This window comes from Lagenorhynchus albirostris, chromosome 3 (assembly GCF_949774975.1).
Source record: "Lagenorhynchus albirostris chromosome 3, mLagAlb1.1, whole genome shotgun sequence".
Classification (NCBI taxonomy): Eukaryota; Metazoa; Chordata; class Mammalia; order Artiodactyla; family Delphinidae; genus Lagenorhynchus; species Lagenorhynchus albirostris.
Window position 1 is genome coordinate 154342262 of NC_083097.1, and position 17783 is coordinate 154360044.

The window sequence follows — 17783 nt, forward strand, 5'->3', positions numbered from 1 at the left end:
AGCAACTCTGCAAAGCAGGTATTATCACCATTTCACAGGGAAGGGAACTAAGGCTTGGAGAGGGTAAAGAGAGCAAAGAGGAAGAAGATCGGCAGTAACTGTAGCTCAGAAGCAGTATCAGAGTGTGTGTGTGGAGTGAACATGGGAGTGATAGCTGCTCACATCTTTTTTGAAAAAAATTAATTAGTTTGTTTTTGGCTGCATTGGGTCTTCATTGCTGTGTGCAGGCTTCCTCTAGTTGCGGCAAGCGGGGGCTACTCTTCGTTGTGGTGCGCAGGCTTCTCATTGTGGTGGCTTCTCTTGTTGCAGAGCATGGGCTCTAGGTGTGCGGTCTTCAGTAGTTGTGGCAGGCGGGCTCAGTAGTTGTGGCTCGCTGGCTGTAGAGCGCAGGTTCAGTAGCTGTAGCGCACGGGCTTAGCTGTTCCGCAGCATGTGGGATCTTCCTCGACCAGGGCTCAAACCCGTGTCCCCTGCATCGGCAGGCGGATTCTTTTATTTATTTATTTATTTAATTTTATTTAAATAAATGGTGCAGTGGTTGAGAGTCCGCCTGCCGATGCAGAGGACGCGGGTTCGTGCCCTGGTCCAGGAAGATCCCACATGCCCCGGAGCGGCTGGGCCCGTGAGCCATGGCCGCTGAGCCTGCGCCTCCGGAGCCTGTGCTCTGCAACGGGAGAGGCCACAACAGTGAGAGGACTGCGTACCGCAAAAAAAAAAAGTAAAAAATGTTTAGGACAAAGGTGTAAAAAGGTTATATTCTTTTTGCTTATTTTTTGGTTTTCCATACATTTGTCAACCCCTGATTCTATGCCAGTGTTCTAGATGTCTCTCGGGATGTGCATTCACGTAAGACATTGTCTCTTCATCTTCTGGCAGAGTCTGTCCAGGAGTCCTCTGACAAGCTCTTGTGTGGACTGGCTACTGTCATCCTAAGGTCCCTCTTATCTCATATCTTCCTCCTTCTTGGTTCATTCCTTTGTTTTATGAAACACACTCTCCCATAGTTTCCTAAGAAAAAGCATGTAGATTAATTTTTCACATGTCTGAAAATGTCTTCCTTCTACACATGCCCTTGACTCGTATTTTGTCTGGATAGATAAGCCCAGTATGGAGATCATTCTTCAGAATTTGGAAGGAACTGCACCATTGTCTTTTAGCTCCCTGTGTTGCTGCTGAGAAATTCTAAGTCATTCAATTTCTTAACATTTATTCATCAACCTGACTGGGCCATGGGGTGCCCAGATATTTGGTCAAACATTATTGTGGGTGTGGCTATGAAGGTGCTTCTGGATGAAATTAATACTTGCATCAGTAGACGGAGTAAAGCAGATTGCCCTCCTGATTTGGATGGATCCAATCAAGTGGGATCCTGAACAGAATAAAAAGGCTAAGCAAGAAGGAACTCCTCCTGCCTGATTGCCTTGAGCTGAGACATCGTTTTTTTTTTTTCCTGCCTGTGAACTCCAACTGTAACACTGGCTCTTCATGGGGTCTGGAGCATGCCAACATTCCGACTATTGGTTCTCCTGGGTCTCCAGCTTGCCGACTGCAGATCTTGGGACTTGTCAGCCTCTGTCACTGTGTGAGCCAATTCATTACAATAAAACCAATCAATACTCCCCTCCCCTCCATATATATATGTCTCCTAATGGTTCTGTTTCTCTGGAGAACACTGACTAATACAATAAAGTACGCAAGGCTTTTATGATTTGACATGTTTATCTCCAGGATTTTTGCTCAATACATCCTTCTCATATTTTCCTTTGCAATTAAAACCTTTTTGTTGCGAAAGCTATCACACATACATGCATACATCAAGAGTTAACAATAAAATGAACACTGTGCATCAACTGCTCAAATTAAGAAATGACAGTAACGGCACTTTAGAACACTGGCACTCAAAGTATGGTCCCAGGACAGAACTAGCATCACCTGGAAGGTTTAAAAACTGCTGAATCTCAGCCTCCCCCTGCTCTGGCTTAGAATCTGCTTTTTAACAGGGTCTCCAAGTGATTCACACGCACATTAAGTCTGAGGAGCTCTCCTTAGAAACCCCTGTATCCCTTCTCTTCAACCCCTGACACAGATATCTAATATCCTGATTTTGTGTTAATTGCTTTTAATAATAGTTCTACCATCCTCATTTAATCTATCCCCAAACAACATACCACCTAGTCTTGAAAAGGGAGGGCACGCAAACACCAGCCATGCAAGAAGCAAGCTGCACTGATCTCACTGGACAGAGGCTCCAGAAAGAGGTGAGCAGAGCAGTCTTGGGTCATGGTCTGACTTCTGCTTCTATGGAAGTTGACAAGGTCCCCTCTGGGGAAGTTGCAAGCGAGGTCATGAGTGAGTCTTGAGAAACACAGGTTTCTCCACAGTTGGGCACATGGCAAGACATGCAGCATGTAGACCAGGCGCTGGACATGCAGCAGAAGTCTGGTCAGTGAGAGTGGGCTGCTCTGTACTTCTGCTTCTGAGCCCAACGTGGCCTACCTCCCACTCTCAGGGAAAAGCTGAAAACTTCCATGAGTGTCCTTGGCAAAGCATGAAAGGAGAGACATGATCAATACAAGCCATCCTGGTATCATTTATCATCCTCCTCCAAGTGAACCCTTGTCATTTTTTTTTTTTGTTGGGTCTCCTGTTTTCTGTATCTAATGTCTTACTCTTTCTTGATTTATTCTTTCAATATTGATGGAGTATTTCTTGCAGTAGCTTCTTAAAAAGGGTGACAGGTAAAATTTTTTAAATCCTTAATTTCTGAAAATGACTTTATTCAATACTCATTCTTGTTGTATACTTTGCCTAGGTATAGAATTCTAGGTTGGTAAACATTTTACTTCAGAATTTCAGCATTGTACTGTTGTCCTCTTGATTCCTATGGTGCCGCCAAGAAGTCCAAAGATACTCTGATTCTTGATATATGACCTAGTACCCTAGCCTCCCCATGCTGGAAGTTTGTATCTCTTCTTTAAACTGAATGTTCAGAATTTATAACTGGCGTGGGTCTATTTTCTTCCCCAGTGCTGGGCACAGTGCGCCCTTTTAATCTGGCAACTCATGCCCTTAAATTCTCAAATTATTATTATTTTTAAAATATTTATTTTATTTATTTATTTTCCTTATTTTTTTGGCTGCGTCAGGTCTTAGTTGCGGCACACGAGATCTTTGTTGAGACACGTGGGATCTTTTGTTACAGTGCGCAGGCTCTTCGTTGCAACGCTCGGGCTTCTCTCTAGTTGCGGTGCTCAGGTTACTTTCTAGCTATGGTGTGCAGGTTTTCTCACTCTAGTTGTGACGTGCAGGCTCCTGGGAGCATGGACTCTGTAGTTGTGGTGCGCAGGCTCCAGAGCTCGTGGGCTCTGTAGTTTGCAGCATTCAGGCTCTCTCGTTGAGGCACACGAGCTCAATATTGTGGCGTGCGGGCTTAGTTGCCCCACAGCATGTGGGACCTTAGTTCCCCGACCAGGGATGGAACCCACGTCCCCTGCATTGGAAGGTGGATTCTTTACCACTGGACAACCAGGGAAGTCCCTCAAATTACTTTTAAAATCATTTCTTTCTTCTAGTAACTTCTATTTTTCAGGTGTTCAACCTCCTACACTGGTCCTCTAATTTTCTTCTCTATTTTCGTTTTTGTCTTCTTTTTCTTTACTTTTTGGGAAAATTACTCATATTTCATATGTATAGTTCATGCACATATTTCATATTTTTATAATATTTCCAAGATTTTGTTTTCTGAATTAAAAAATTATTGTTTCATAAATACAATATATCCTCTTATCCCTCTCATTAACGTCTCATTGGCCAAAGCAAGTCATATATCCAAGCTCCAAATCAAGGAATGGGGACATATACTCTGCCTGCTCTGAAACTATGGCAAGGGTGTAGGTGTATAATATGACCCAAAGAGTGAAGAATTGAGACCAAACCTCCACACAACTAAGGGATATGACATATTCCCATGAATAACAGTGACTCATTTTAGCAGTGATAAGGGATGAAAGTCAGGGGAGAGGTGGAAAAGGGAGGGCATCAGTAGGCAAGAAGATATATAGTTAAAAAGTGCCCCAAGTACAGTAGTTCCCCCTTATCCAGGGGGTTGCACCCCCAGTGGATGACTGAAACCAGGGATAGTACTGAAATCTATACATTTCACTTAAAGGAAGCACTTTACACTTTCTCTTTGGCATCTCTGAAATTCTGGCATCACCACTCTTGTGTTTTGGGGCCATTATTAAGTAAAATGAGGGTTAGATGCACTTAAATACCATGACTATCAATCTGATAACCCAGATGGCTACTAAGTGACTAAAGGGTGTATAGGGTATACAGCGTAAATATGCTAGACAAAGGGATGATTCATGTCCCCAGGGGGACAGAGCACAAGATTTCATCACACTACTCAGAATGGCACCTAATTTAAAACTTATGAATTATTTCTAAAATTTTCTACTTAATATTTTCGGACAATGGTTGACCTCAGGTAACTGTAACAGTGGAAAGCAAAACTGCAGATAAGTGGGGACCGCTCTAATTCTGATATACATGACACTCTGCCACAGAGTATCCTTTTTTAAATAAATTTATTTATTTGTTTGTTTATTTTTGGCTGTGTTGGGTCTTCATTGCTGCGCACACGGGCTTTCTCTAGCTGTGGCCAGTGGGTGCTACTCTTTGTTGTGGTGCACAGGCTTCTCATTGTGGTGGCTTCTCTTGTGGAGCACGGGCTCCAGGCGCACAGGCTTCCGTAGTTGTAGCACATGTGCTCAGTAGTTGTGGCTTACGGGCTCTTGAGCTCAGGCTCAGTAGTTGTGGTGCATGGGCTTAGTTGCTCCACGGCATGTGGGTTCTTCCCGGACCAGGGCTCAAACCCATGTCCCCTGCACTGGCAGGCGGATTCTTAACCACTGCATCTCCAGGGATGTCTTGATATGCCTTTATTAAGAAGCCCTTATTAGGGACTTCCCTGGTGGTCGAGTGGTTAAGACTCTGTGCTTCCAATGCAGGGGGCACTGGTTCGATCCCTGGTCGTGGAACTAAGATCCCACATGCCAGCAAGGTGTGGCCAATAAATAAATAACTAAAGCCCTTATAATTGCTAAAAATTTTCCAAGCATATTGTTTGGAAAATCATAGTTTTTGTCTTGTAATTAATTTTTTAAAAATTGTGGTCACAAATGAACCTATATATGAAACAGAAGTAGAATCAGGAACATAGGGAATAGATTGGTGGTTGCCATGGGGTTGGGGGGAGAGGGTTGGATGGGGAGTTTGGGATTAGCAGATGCAAACTGGTATATATACTGGGAACTATATTCAGTATCCTGTGATAAACCATAATGGAGAAGAATATGAAAAAGAATGTATATATCTATGTACAACTGAGTCACTGCTGTACAGCAGTAAGTAACACTAATTCAACTATACTTCAAAAATAATTTGTGGTCAAAAACCATATCATAAAAGTTACCATCTTTTTTATATGTACAGTACAGTAGCGTTAACTATATGCACACTGCTGTGCAACAAATCTCTAGAACTTTTCATCTAGCAAAACTGAAACTCTACGTCCACTGAACAACTCCCACTCTCCCCTTCCCTCCAGCCCTTGGCAACTACCATTCTACTTTGTGTTTCTAAGAGTTTCACTATTTTAGATAGCTCAGATAAGTGGAATCATGCAGTATTCCTCTTCCTGCAATTGGCTTATTTCATTTAGCATGATGTCCTCAAGGTTCATCCATGTTTCAACATACGACAAGATTTCCTTCCTTTTTAAGGCTTAATAATAGTCCACTGTATGTATACAGCACATTTTCTTCATCCATTCATATCTGTTGATGAAACTCAGATTGCTTCCACCTCTTGGCTACTATGAACAAGGCTGCAATGAACATGGCAGTACAAATCAGGGCCTACTGTCTTAGCTCTGTCAACTCCACCTCTGAAATGATCCCAGCCTAAAAACATACAGCTTCTGACTCTCAATTCAGAGCTCCTTCCACAATATCATTAACATTCGTTCAACAGATGCTTGCTGACTGCCAAATATGTGTGAGGTCTGGTGCTAAACTACTGATCTTGCTCTCAGATTGCTCATAGTCTAATGGAGAGCGGCAAACACGCTAATTAAAGCTCAGTGTGGTTGTTCTGGCATAGGTTTAAGTACCTAGCCTGGCTAGAGGAGGGACTTAGGAAAGAGGTCCTAGAGGAGATGGCACATGAGCAGAGTTCTGAATGGTGAGCAGGTGTCAGGCATTATGAGACTAGGGAAGGGCATACGCGTAAAGACACCTAGAGAAATCAGGCCATTTTCAAAGAACTGCATTCAAAGTATTTTAGGGACCTTGGAGTGTTGCACATGGGTTTCATTCCCATGGTGCCAGATGCCACCCCAATGACATGCTGCTCCAAATGTTCACCGTATACCAGTCTCTTCTGTTGCTCTGCTAGGCACAATAGTTCTTCACTGACTTAAGGGCCTTGAGCACTTAAATTGCCAAAGTTTGGCCTGCGAGTTGGGATGCTTTGAATTAAGACTGCCATAGAGTGGGCAGCAGGAGTGGTGATATTTTTCATTTAAAGACATCATTCTTCCATCCTCAACTAACCAAATAACATATAGCTCTTCAAATGAATGCTTAATATGACTAAAATACACGCAGGCAATGCACAGTATTTTATGCAGGCAACAAAACTCACGACAAGGCTCCATGCTCTTGAACTCTCCCTTAGAAAAGTGAGATGGTACTCACAGCGTTGTATAGTATTATTTGTATTTGAAAAATGAAGCAAACTTTTTCTGACAGAAAGCTGATTAACTTGAAAATGGAGACTCATTTTGCCAATTAGGTAGACATTTTTCATATATTAAACAAGCTACAGTCACAGCTCTAAGGTTTTGATAAAAATATATCTAAAGCAAATAAAAATGTTTTATCAAAAAATACTGTATTGGCAAAGGTGTATTGAAATGAACAGTATTTTGATTTTCCCAACCAATTTTGAGTATATTAGGTTAAACAAGGTCCTTCTAAGTGAAAGAATAACAGGTATAATCAACAATCAATTGATAAATGTAAAGCCTTTGTGTTTCATTTCTCCATAACTGAGAAAGTGAATGACTGATGACTAGATTATCCTTTTGTAAGTGAGATGGTTTCTAATTCTCTGCTTTCATTAAAGTTGAAAGTGTACCAAACCAAGCTGTCGTCTAATTGGTAAATTAATTTTGATGATACATATCACTGTGTGATTTCTGGCATACCAACTCAAATTTCAAAAACTTGATTAACATTGTATAATTAAATTTCTTCCTTTCTCTTATACTTATATGAACAAGGATTACTGGAACTTAAATGTATAAAAACAAACAAAAAATAGGAAAAGAATTAAGATCATTTTGTCAACAAGTAATATTCATCCACAGTTATGTGAACAAATTGAGGTGGGAAAAGCCTCATCCATCTCATTAAGGGAGGCATGTATAATAAACCTGTACTTTTTTTGCTTAATTATTTATAAAAATTTATAATGTGCTTGTTATTTGTTGTATACTAATTTACTGTAATTCCACTTACTGAAATAAGAAATATATATAACACACAGAACCTATAAATGCTACATACATTCTTTTGTATAAATCAACTTTTTTTTTGGCCACGCTATGTGGCTTGTGGGATCCTAGTTCCATGACCAGGGCCCTCAGCAGTGAAAGCGTGGAGTCCCAACCACTGGACTGCCAGGGAATTCCCTATAAATCAACTTTAAAAAGAGCAAAAAGGGAATTTACTGTATAGTAATGATCGATAAGAGACAAGAATATGAAAACGGATATATATGTGTGTAGGGCTGAATCACTTTGCTGTGTGCCTGAAACTAGCACAGCATTGTAAATCAACTATACTCCAATTAAAAAAAAAAAAAGAAAGAAAGAAAGAAAAGGAAAAAGAAATGCAAGTTCCAAGAAAAAGGAATGATTTAACATTCCTGTTAGGACTTCCCTGGTGGCACAATGGTTAAGAATCTGCCTGCCAATGCAGGGGACATGAATTCGAGCCCTGGTCTGCGAAGATCCCACATGCCACGGAGCAACTAAGCCTGTGTGCCACAACTACTGAGCCTGCGTGCCACAACCAGTGAAGCCTGCACGCCTAGGGCCCGTGCTCCACAACAAGAGAAGCCACTGCAATGAGAAGCCACTGCAATGAGAAGCCACTGCAATGAGAACCACAACAAAGAGTAGCCCCTGCTCACTGCAACTAGAGAAAGCCTGCGCACGCAGCAACGAAGACCCAACGCAGCCAAAAATAATAAATTAAAAAAACAGGGACTTCCCTGGTGGCGCAGTGGTTAAGAAACCTCCTGCCAATGCAGGGAACACGGGTTTGAGCCCTGGTCCGGGAAGATCCCACATGCCGCGGAGCAACTAAGCCCGTGCGCCACAACTACTGAGCCTTGCTCTAGAGCCCGCAAGCCACAACTACTGAGCCCACGTGCCACAACTACTGAGCCCACGCACCTAGAGCCAGTGCTCCGCAACAAGAGAAGCCACCGTAATGAGAAGCCCACGCACCGCAACAAAGAGTAGCCCCCGGCTTGCCGCAACTAGAGAAAAGCCCACACGCAGTAAAATAAATAAATTAATTTAAAAAAAATAATAAACAAACCTTCTTAAAATAAACAAAATTTCTGTTAAAGAAAAGCATTCTTTAAATGGTTGATGAAAGCATATCACTAAGGTATTCAGGTTCCACTGGCAACATTTTAAAAAATGATATAACCATTTTATTTTTAAATGTTAGTATTTATAATTCTCTGGAAGTTATATCCTCTGCAACTATAAACAGCATTTTTACCCTTTTTCTTTTCTCTTTTTAAAATAGTTGATTCACATTAAACATATGTAGCACTTATGTGTTACATAAATTTCTTATTTCATATATTTCAATAAATTGTTACAGTAATTTAATATACAATTGATTAACACAACCAATGCATTATAATTTTTCATAAGCTTAAAAACTTAGGATGAAAATTTCAAAATGTCAACATAAAATGTGTGAGGCAGGATTCACAATGTTTCAAAATTATTCAGTCCAAACACCCAGTATCAAAGACAAAGCTTTTCGTGATATGACTCCTACCTTTCCAGTTTTATCTTCCAGCCTCTCTGGCACTTTAAGCCTTAAATTCAAAGATTTACTCACTGTCATAATTTTGTGCTTTTGCTTAGTTTCCCAAAGAAATCAAAATCCTATTAGATGCCCCCTGATAAGAGCTCAAGTCCGCATGCATATTAGCCTATTAAATGTTTGGAAATATCCTAAATAAAGGAAACTTTAAATTTGTTTATCCCAGTGTCACCCAAATTTGCTCAACTCTAGAACTCTTTTAACAGCCCATGAAATTAGCGTTTCATATAATGCCCTTTGGGAAAACATCTGGCAAAATATTAAGACCCATTTTAAAAGTCAAGTCTTTAAAACTTTCCCAACTTCACCCAAGGGGCATCCCTTTCCTAGTATTCCCACAGGCTTTTCAGCCCTCAACAGGCTTTGCAATGAACTGTTTACCACCTACTCCCCAAGAGACTGCATGACACACAGGTCTGGCACCACCACAATTTCTGGCTCCCAGCAGGAGCTCAATGTTGGTTGAACAAATAACCAACTTGAAGACGGAAATAGAGACTTCCTTGGCGGTCCAAGTGGTTAAGATTCTGCTCTCCCAATGCAAGGGGCACTGGTTCAATACCTGGTCGGGGAACTAAGATTCCGCATGCTGCAGAGCATGCCCCAAAAAAACCAAAACAAAACAAAAAAACCCCCCAAAACACAAAACTCAAAAAAACAGGAAATGAAGAAAAGGAGTGGATAATTCCCAAGTTTCTACTTTGGATGACTGGACTAGGGAAAATACTCTGAAGAAACATAAGACTGGCAAGAAAAAGGGAGAGTCCCTTTTGGACATGTGGGAAATCAAAGTGTAAATGTCCAATAGACAGCTGGATCTGAACCTTGGTAGAGATATCTGGAGAATCTCATTATTACAGGTGATAGATGAAGCCATGAAAGAATCAATGACAGGGACTTCCCTGGTGGTCCAGTGGTTAAGAATCCGCCTTCCAATGCAGGGGATGCGGGTTCGATCACTGGTCGGGGAACTAAGATCCCATATGTCGCAGGGCAACTAAGCCCGCAAGCCACAACTAGAGAGCCCACGTGCCACAACTACTGAGCCTGGGCGTCCTGGAGTCCCACACACCACAACTAGAGAGAACCCTGTGCACTGCAACGAAGAACCCGAGCGCCACAATCTTAAGATCCCACATGCTGCAACGAATATCCCACATGCCACAACTAAGACCCGACGCAGCCAAATAAATAAATATTAAAAAAAAAAATCAATGACATTAACCCAGGAAAAGAAAACTGAGTGAAAAAAGTAGAGAATTTAGTTGGTTGGGGACCATGAATGTTTAAAAAGTGTGCAAAGAAAGTTTCTCAAGCCAAAAAAATTGGAATTCCCTTCAACGCCTCCCATTTGCCCCCATCCAATCCGTCTAGTCCATCAGCAACCTCTGTCACTTCTGCCTTAAGAAGTTGTCCAGAATCCATCTCCTCCTCTCCATCTGCACTACTACCACCAGCCCCAGCCTAGACATTGCAAAAGCTTTAACTGCATCCACTCTCACCCAGACCAATCCCAGACATCCTCCATCTAGCACCAGAATGGCCTTTAAAAAATGTTAGATCATGTGATGTTTTTGCTTAAAATCCTGCTATTGCTTCTCACTGCACCTGATCTGATCCTTCCTTACTCATACCAGCTGCATACCTGCTGCTCTGGCCACACTGACCTCCTTTCTGTCTTCATGCAAGCTCAGAAGGTTCCTGCCTCCAAGACTTTGTGCTGGTGGTTCTAACTGGAATGTTCTTTTCTGAAACTTTCAGCTGATTCATAAACTCCTGTCATTCAGGCCAAATTAAGACAAAGCTGCTACTACCATATCTAAAGCTGCTGCTACAAATCACTCAGTATCACATAACTCTTTAAATTTTTTCTTAGCATTTATTATAACTTAAAATTAATTTAAAAAATTATTGATCTCTCTCCGTAAGAGCAGAGTTTCAATCTGTCTTGTTCACTGCTGTAACCCTAGCAACTAAAATATGCTCTGGCCCACAGTAGGCACTCAAACATTTGTTGCATGAATTAATAAGGGAAAGCAGGAAGGAGACAGAAAAAAAGTCAGAAAGCTGGAAGGAAAATCAGAAGAGAGTAGAAGCTAAGAGAAGAGTCTTAGGAAGGAGGAAGTCAAAAAGAATGATGACTAAGAAGCCACTGAATTTGGTAATTCCATCTTTGGTGTCCTTTAAGGGGGCAGCTTTGGAAAAGTAAAAGAGGTAGAAGGCAGATCACAATGGGGCAATGAGTAAATGGGAAGTGCAGTGGAAAGCACAAAGGGAAGGAAGGAGATAGAATACTATTTTGAGGGTGAGAAAAGACAAAAGAAAGGAGAATATGTGCTCCTGTTTCAAGCTAAAGGGAAGGACCCAGTGGGAAAGGGGATACTGAAGATAAAAAAGGAAAGATGGTACTATGACAAGGTCGCAAATGTTACAGGAAGAAATGGGATTCTAAAACCACATTAGTCATCTTTTCTCTAAAATTATCCCATATGATTATAGAACAATGTCTGTTTTATGTTTAGAAATATCTACTCCCTAAAAATAATTTGTTATTTACATAATTCCTACACAAGTTCGGTCTACAAAATCATTATTAAGATTTCACACATCTTTCTTAACTCTTAGAAGGTACACACTGGGTGTTTGGGGTAGAGAGCCATATGTGCAGTGTTCTCACAGGTGGTTCAGAGAACAAAAGTTTTAGGGAGAAAGAGAAGACAGAAAGAGGTGTGTATGCAAACGATAAAGCAAATGGGTCATGATGATGACAATGGGTAGAATCTAAGAGGAGGGTATGCAGATGTTCTTTGTACTATTTGTGTAGTTATGTACAGATAAAAGTTAAAAAGAAGAAGAAAGAAAAAGGAAAGAAGAGAGAAAGGAAGGAAATTACAGATTAACATTTTACATGAACTTAAATGCAAAAAATCCTCGACAAAATATGAACATTTTGAATCTAGAGATGTATAAAAAGAGTTCTTAAACATAACACCAAAACACAATTCATAAATGATTATAAACTGGATTTTATCAAAATTAAATTTTTCTGTCCTGTGAAAGATCTTATTAAAAGGATAAAAAGAAAAAGAAAAAAAAAAGAGAGAGAGAGAAATACTGCATGCCTAAACTAAGCAGGAAAGGCAACTTCCATGAATGGTTGGCATGCAACCGTCAAATTTCTTGGTAGACTATCACAACGACTTAAGGAGTAAGCAGCAAAAGTGTGACGCACCATTGTAAAGCAATTATACTTGAATAAAGATGTAAAAAAAAAAAAAAAAAAGTGTGACAATGGTGGATAAGGGGATGTGGCATAAACCTTTATAACATTTTACTAAAAGAGGGATTTCCCTGGTGGTCCAGTGGCTGAAGCTCTGCACTCCCAATTCAGGGGGGCCCGGGTTCAAGCCCTGGTCAGGGAACTAGATCCCACATGCATGCTGCAACTAAGAAGTCCACGTGCCACGGCAAGGATCCCGTGTGCTGCCACTAAGACCAGGTGCAGCCAAAATAAATATATATTAAAAAAAATTTTACTAAAAGGAAATGTTCAAGCTATTGTAGAAGACTATTTTCATGACAGAATGAATGTATAAAGTGAGTGGATAATTCTCTATTATCTGGCATCCCTAATACAAAGAAGTCAATCTGGACTTCCCTGGTGGCGCAGTGGTTAAGAATCCGCCTGCCAATGCAGGGGACACGGGTTCGATCCCTGGTCCAGGAAGATCCCACATGTCGCGGAGCAACTAAGCCTTGTGCCATAACTACTGAGCCTGTGCGCCACAACTACTGAGCCCACGTGCCACAACTACTGAAGCCCACATGCCTAGAACCCGTGCTCCGCAACAAGAGAAGCCACTGCAATGAGAAGCCCGTGCACCGCAATAAAGAGTAGCCCCCACTCGCTGCAACTAGAGAAAGCCCCCATGCAGCAATGACGACCCAACGCAGCCAAAAATAAATAAATAAATAAATTTAAAAAAAAGTCAATCCTATCATTAGAAAACTACTATTTGGTTTTTAATGAGCACACACAGTATGAAGAAAACCTAATGAGGTAATTCCTTGACAATTAGAGTAGAAAAAAGTCTGAAGCACTGTTTCTGATCCATCTCTAACAGTATCTACAGTGGGAAGATAGTGGTCAAGGTTTTGTTGTGGAATATCCTAAGAAGGGGAAAAACATAAGCAGAAGGTGTATTCTACTAGTAATTTGACTTGATCCCTTTTCACTTGTACAAATGGTTTACCAATGGTAACTTTGCTATGAAACGACTGCCTAAGAGTACTACAGGACATTTGGAAAAAAAATAAGAATAATATTCCTTATGTAAGGAATATTAATTAGATCAAAAACATACACAGAATTGTCAAAAATAACAATGACTGAGAGGCACTTTCTCCCCTCCATTTCTCTGGCAAAGCTGTGCTCTCTCTCCAAGCCAAAATCCTACCAAGGCAAGGACTCTCCCCCTCTCTGAACTGCAGGAGCCACTAAAACGGAACAAGCCACTGTGTTCTTAGTGACACTGATCTTCCATTCCTAAAATCCCACTCCAAGGCCAAAGAGCTCACCTAGAATCACTTGGAGATTGAAGTGAAAAAGGTCCTTCTTCCTAGTAAGGAGGTTGAAGAGCAATTCCATTCTAAAGTTTAACTCATGAAATCCCTGGGTCAAGGTTTAATGCGATAAGACATCAACATAACATGGCATACCTAATCACCCAAAAGAATGACTGACAGGCCAGACTCAAGTTCTAACACACTCAGAATTAATTTCTCTTCAAACAGCATGTCCAATTTCTCTCTAGTAGTTTAGGACTAAAAATATCATAGGGGATCTAAATTCTTAGTCTCTTTAAACAAACTGAATCACTACTAATATACATTCTAGGGGGTGGTTCAAGGTAACTATGTGAGTGTAAAATTGAGATTTTTATGAGCTTTCACTATTTACTTACACGGAATTACCACCCACAACTCTTTTTAAAAATTAATTAATTAATTAATTTTTGGCTGTGTTGGGTCTTATTGCTTCGCGTGGGCTTTCTCTAGTTGTGGTGTGCGGCCTTCTCATTGTGGTGGCTTCTCTTGCTGCAGAGCACTGGCTCTAGGCGCACAGGCTTCAGTAGCTGTGGCACGTGGGCTCAGTAGTTGTGGCTCGCGGGCTCTAGAGTGCAGGCTCAGTAGTTGTGCCACACGGGCTTAGTTGCTCCGCAGCATGTGGGATCTTCCCGGACCAGGGCTCTAAACCCGTGTCCCCTGCATTGGCAGGCGGATTCTTAACCACTGCGCCACCAGGGAAGCCCACCCCCCACAACTCTTAAAAGTCTTTCCTTTGACTGTGAGCTGCACCCCTCCCTGTCTCCCAGGGCTTACAGTCTGTTTGCAAGACATGTCCTAAAGTACTATGTGACGTTGTGCTTAAAATAAATAGCATAGACAATACATTTCCTAAATGTTTTGACAAAGGAGATCCTAACTGCTGTGGGGTAGGGTGGAAACTGGTTTTAAAGAGGAAGATGAGATGGCCCTGAAGGATGTCAGGATTCTGAAAGGTGATGGGGGAGGGTCCTGCAGGCAGCCTTTCCATTTATGAAATATTTTTCACATCGACACTCATTTCTTTTGAGTCTTATAAAAATCCTAGAGGAAACCAAACACATCCTCAGTTTACAGACAAGAAAAGTGAGGATGAGAAGACTTGACTATGTAAGACTTGATAACAATAAGCAATGAGATGTCCAGTAGCCCAAGCTAGTGTGGGAGAGAATAAGGAAAATAATTCAAACAGAGCATAGGGGCTGTGACACACCTAGCATTTAAAGGGTGAAAGAGACCGAACACCTTAAGACTAATTAGGGAAGAGTACTGCAACAGCCCAGGTGAGACCTTAACAGAGGCATGAATTTAAAAACACACAAATTAAATTGGTAACATTTGTTCTAAACTTTAAATTACCAAGAAAACAACAGCAAGGAACCTTATAATCAGTCTCAGGAAGGAAAACCTCTAACCAACAAATTTCCCGAATATCTACTGAGAACCCAAAGGGCATAATAATTTACCAACAAACTCTAATATCATCAGAGGTTTTAAACAGGCTTATAATGAAAACTGGCTTTGTCAACAGTATTGCTGGAATCACAAATTCACAAATTTCAGGGTTGCCTAAATAAAGAATACCTTTGTACACCTCAATGAGCAGTACTATGTCTTTACTAAGATTTCCAAAGATTCTTGATTTTCCATGCAGAACAGTTTGGTCAACTAAAGGCCGTTTTATTTCCATATTTAAGCCCTGACCCTGCAAAGAGCAAGGACCCAATGAACATTTGCAGAATAAATGAAGCCACTATCACAGGCAACTTAGATGCCAGTCTCTTCCAAAATAAAGTTCTCAAAATTTCGGAATCCAGTCTGGAAGAAAAACCTTTCACCGACAGTTCGCCAGCCTTCCCACCCGGGACCTTAATGTAAGGTCCTTAGGGTCATGTTTTCCCAAAGTAACGCCACAGTGCCATTTCCCGCAGATGACAACCACTCAGTCCCTGCCATGTTAGCCTCCCCCGAGTCAGACCAGAGAAGTTGCGGGCACTGGGGAAGTCTCAAAGGGCCCTGGGCGGCGTCAGGGGCAGCATCTCCCGGGAAGGGGCTGCTCCCCGAGCCCTACTCACCGCGACCGGGAGGCCGTGCTCTGGGCCATCGGCGGCGTCGAGGCGGGGGGCCGGGGCGGGCGCCGGGGCCGGGGCCTGAGCTGGGGCCGGGGCGGGCGGCTGCCGGTGCTTGCCGGCGCGCTTGGCCTTGGCCTGGATGCAGCGCTGGTGGAGGGCGAAGGTGTGCTGGCGCTCGAGCTCCAGGCGCTCGGGCGATACGGCCTCATAGCGGGCCTCGCAGGTGCTGTGGTGGCGCCGGCACAGCTCGATGCGCCGGCGGAGGCGCTCCATGACCGCGCTGTGTCGCGGCAGCGCGAACTCCGCCATGGGGCAGGTGGGCAGCACCATGGGCCGCGGGCTGCACGGGCCGGGCCCGAGGCGGGCCTCTCGGGGCCGGCTGGCACGGCAGGCTCCGCTCCCCGCCGGCTGCCCGGCTGCCTCACGGCCACGCCATGGCCCCGCAAGCTGCGGAGCGGGCTCGCGCGCGGCGGGGGTCTTCCTCTGGCCCCGCTCGGCCCAACCCAGGCAGTCGCTCGCTGCCCACCTCAGGCCTCGGCCTGTCCCCGCCGCCCCGGCCCCATTGTTTTCCGCGCCGCCGCCGCCGCCGCCATCTTAAAATTGTTTTCAGGGCTCTCGGAAAAGGGCGGGGCTCCGGCAGGCGAAAGCGGCGTCACAGCTGATGAACAGGGACTGCGGCCAAACAGAGAAGGAAGAGCGGGCCGCCCGAGGGGCGGGGCCTAGCACACAAGAGGCGCGCTGGGGCTGCTCCCGTGCGCAGTTTAAAAGGAACTCTCAAGTGAGGCGGAGGGAAGCAGGTGGGCGGGCTTCAGTCCTCCTCACCCATGTAAGTGACCGACAAGAGCCGGCTCTAAACGCCGCCTCACGCGGACAGGCCCTTCCGGGTCCGTCGCGGAAAGACGGGCAGTCGGCGCGGCGTAACCCGCCAGATCCAGACGCTCCCGGCACCATAGCGCTTCATCATTTTATTCCTCCTGTAGCTTCTTAAATGGGGCTTTGATAAGTTAAAAAGTATCCAGGGTTTTTCAGTGTCAGCTGTTTTCGTTCGACCTCATGGCTCACATTCAGCCTCACAATTGGTAAGAATTGTACACGGGTGAGGTGAAGAGGTTTCTTCTCGCGCTGTTCTGAATCATCGAGACTATATAATCTTCCCTTACATAAATTTTGAACAAATTTCAGAAGTTCAATTACTACAACAACAAAAGCCCTAGCAGACAGGAAGAAAAGGATGTGAAGGAGTCTAGCTCCTTTTCTGGTGTTGGGGGGTAGAACTGCAAAGGATGATGCTTCAGTAAAAAAACAGGGAGCCTGGCCTGCAAGCTTTACATTTAAAAGATGGTCTGTTAGGTAAAACTGAATCTCAACAAAATACAACTAAAGACAATTACACTCTAGTATTATACCTAGTAGGCAAAGGGAGTGGGAGACTGTAGAGGAAAAAACAGGAGCAATGAAACTACAGACCGTCTCTGTTGGGCCAAGACAAACTAGAGACAGGTATTGGCACCCTAACTGCTAAAAAGTTAAACAGGAGGTGCCAAAAGGCTGCACGAGACACCATAAACAGCTCAAACTTTGGTACAGTAACTTATTACTAGGCCAATGAAAATGTTTTATTTTAAAATCAGAAGAAAAAATTGAGTCCTTATTCACATAGTACTTGTTTTTATACAAATGCAGTAAAAAATACAAGTGGCCCACCAAGGCAATAGTGCTTAGGGCTCATGAACGCCATAACATAGTCTTGCTTTTACCATTCTTCAAACATAAATTTTACACCAGAATTAAATAAATTTCTTTTCTAATGGGAAAGATAATCGTAACTAGGAGCAGTACATTTTGGGTACTCTTCAGTAAGCAATTCAAAAGCCTAATAATACTGCATAAAAAAGTTATGGCCTAA

The 17783-nt window shown here is 42.8% G+C and overlaps 1 protein-coding gene across 1 annotated transcript in view; it reads right to left on the reverse strand.

Annotated features, from left to right (window-relative positions):
- Nucleotides 1–16474, reverse strand: part of MAML1 (mastermind like transcriptional coactivator 1) — a 46050-nt gene extending 29576 nt beyond the window's left edge. The window contains exon 1 of the mRNA XM_060144420.1: nt 15881–16474. Within this exon, the coding sequence (XP_060000403.1) occupies nt 15881–16207 (327 nt within the window). The 5' untranslated portion in view covers nt 16208–16474. The remainder of the gene's footprint in view (nt 1–15880) is intronic.
- Nucleotides 16475–17783: the final 1309 nt, after the last annotated feature.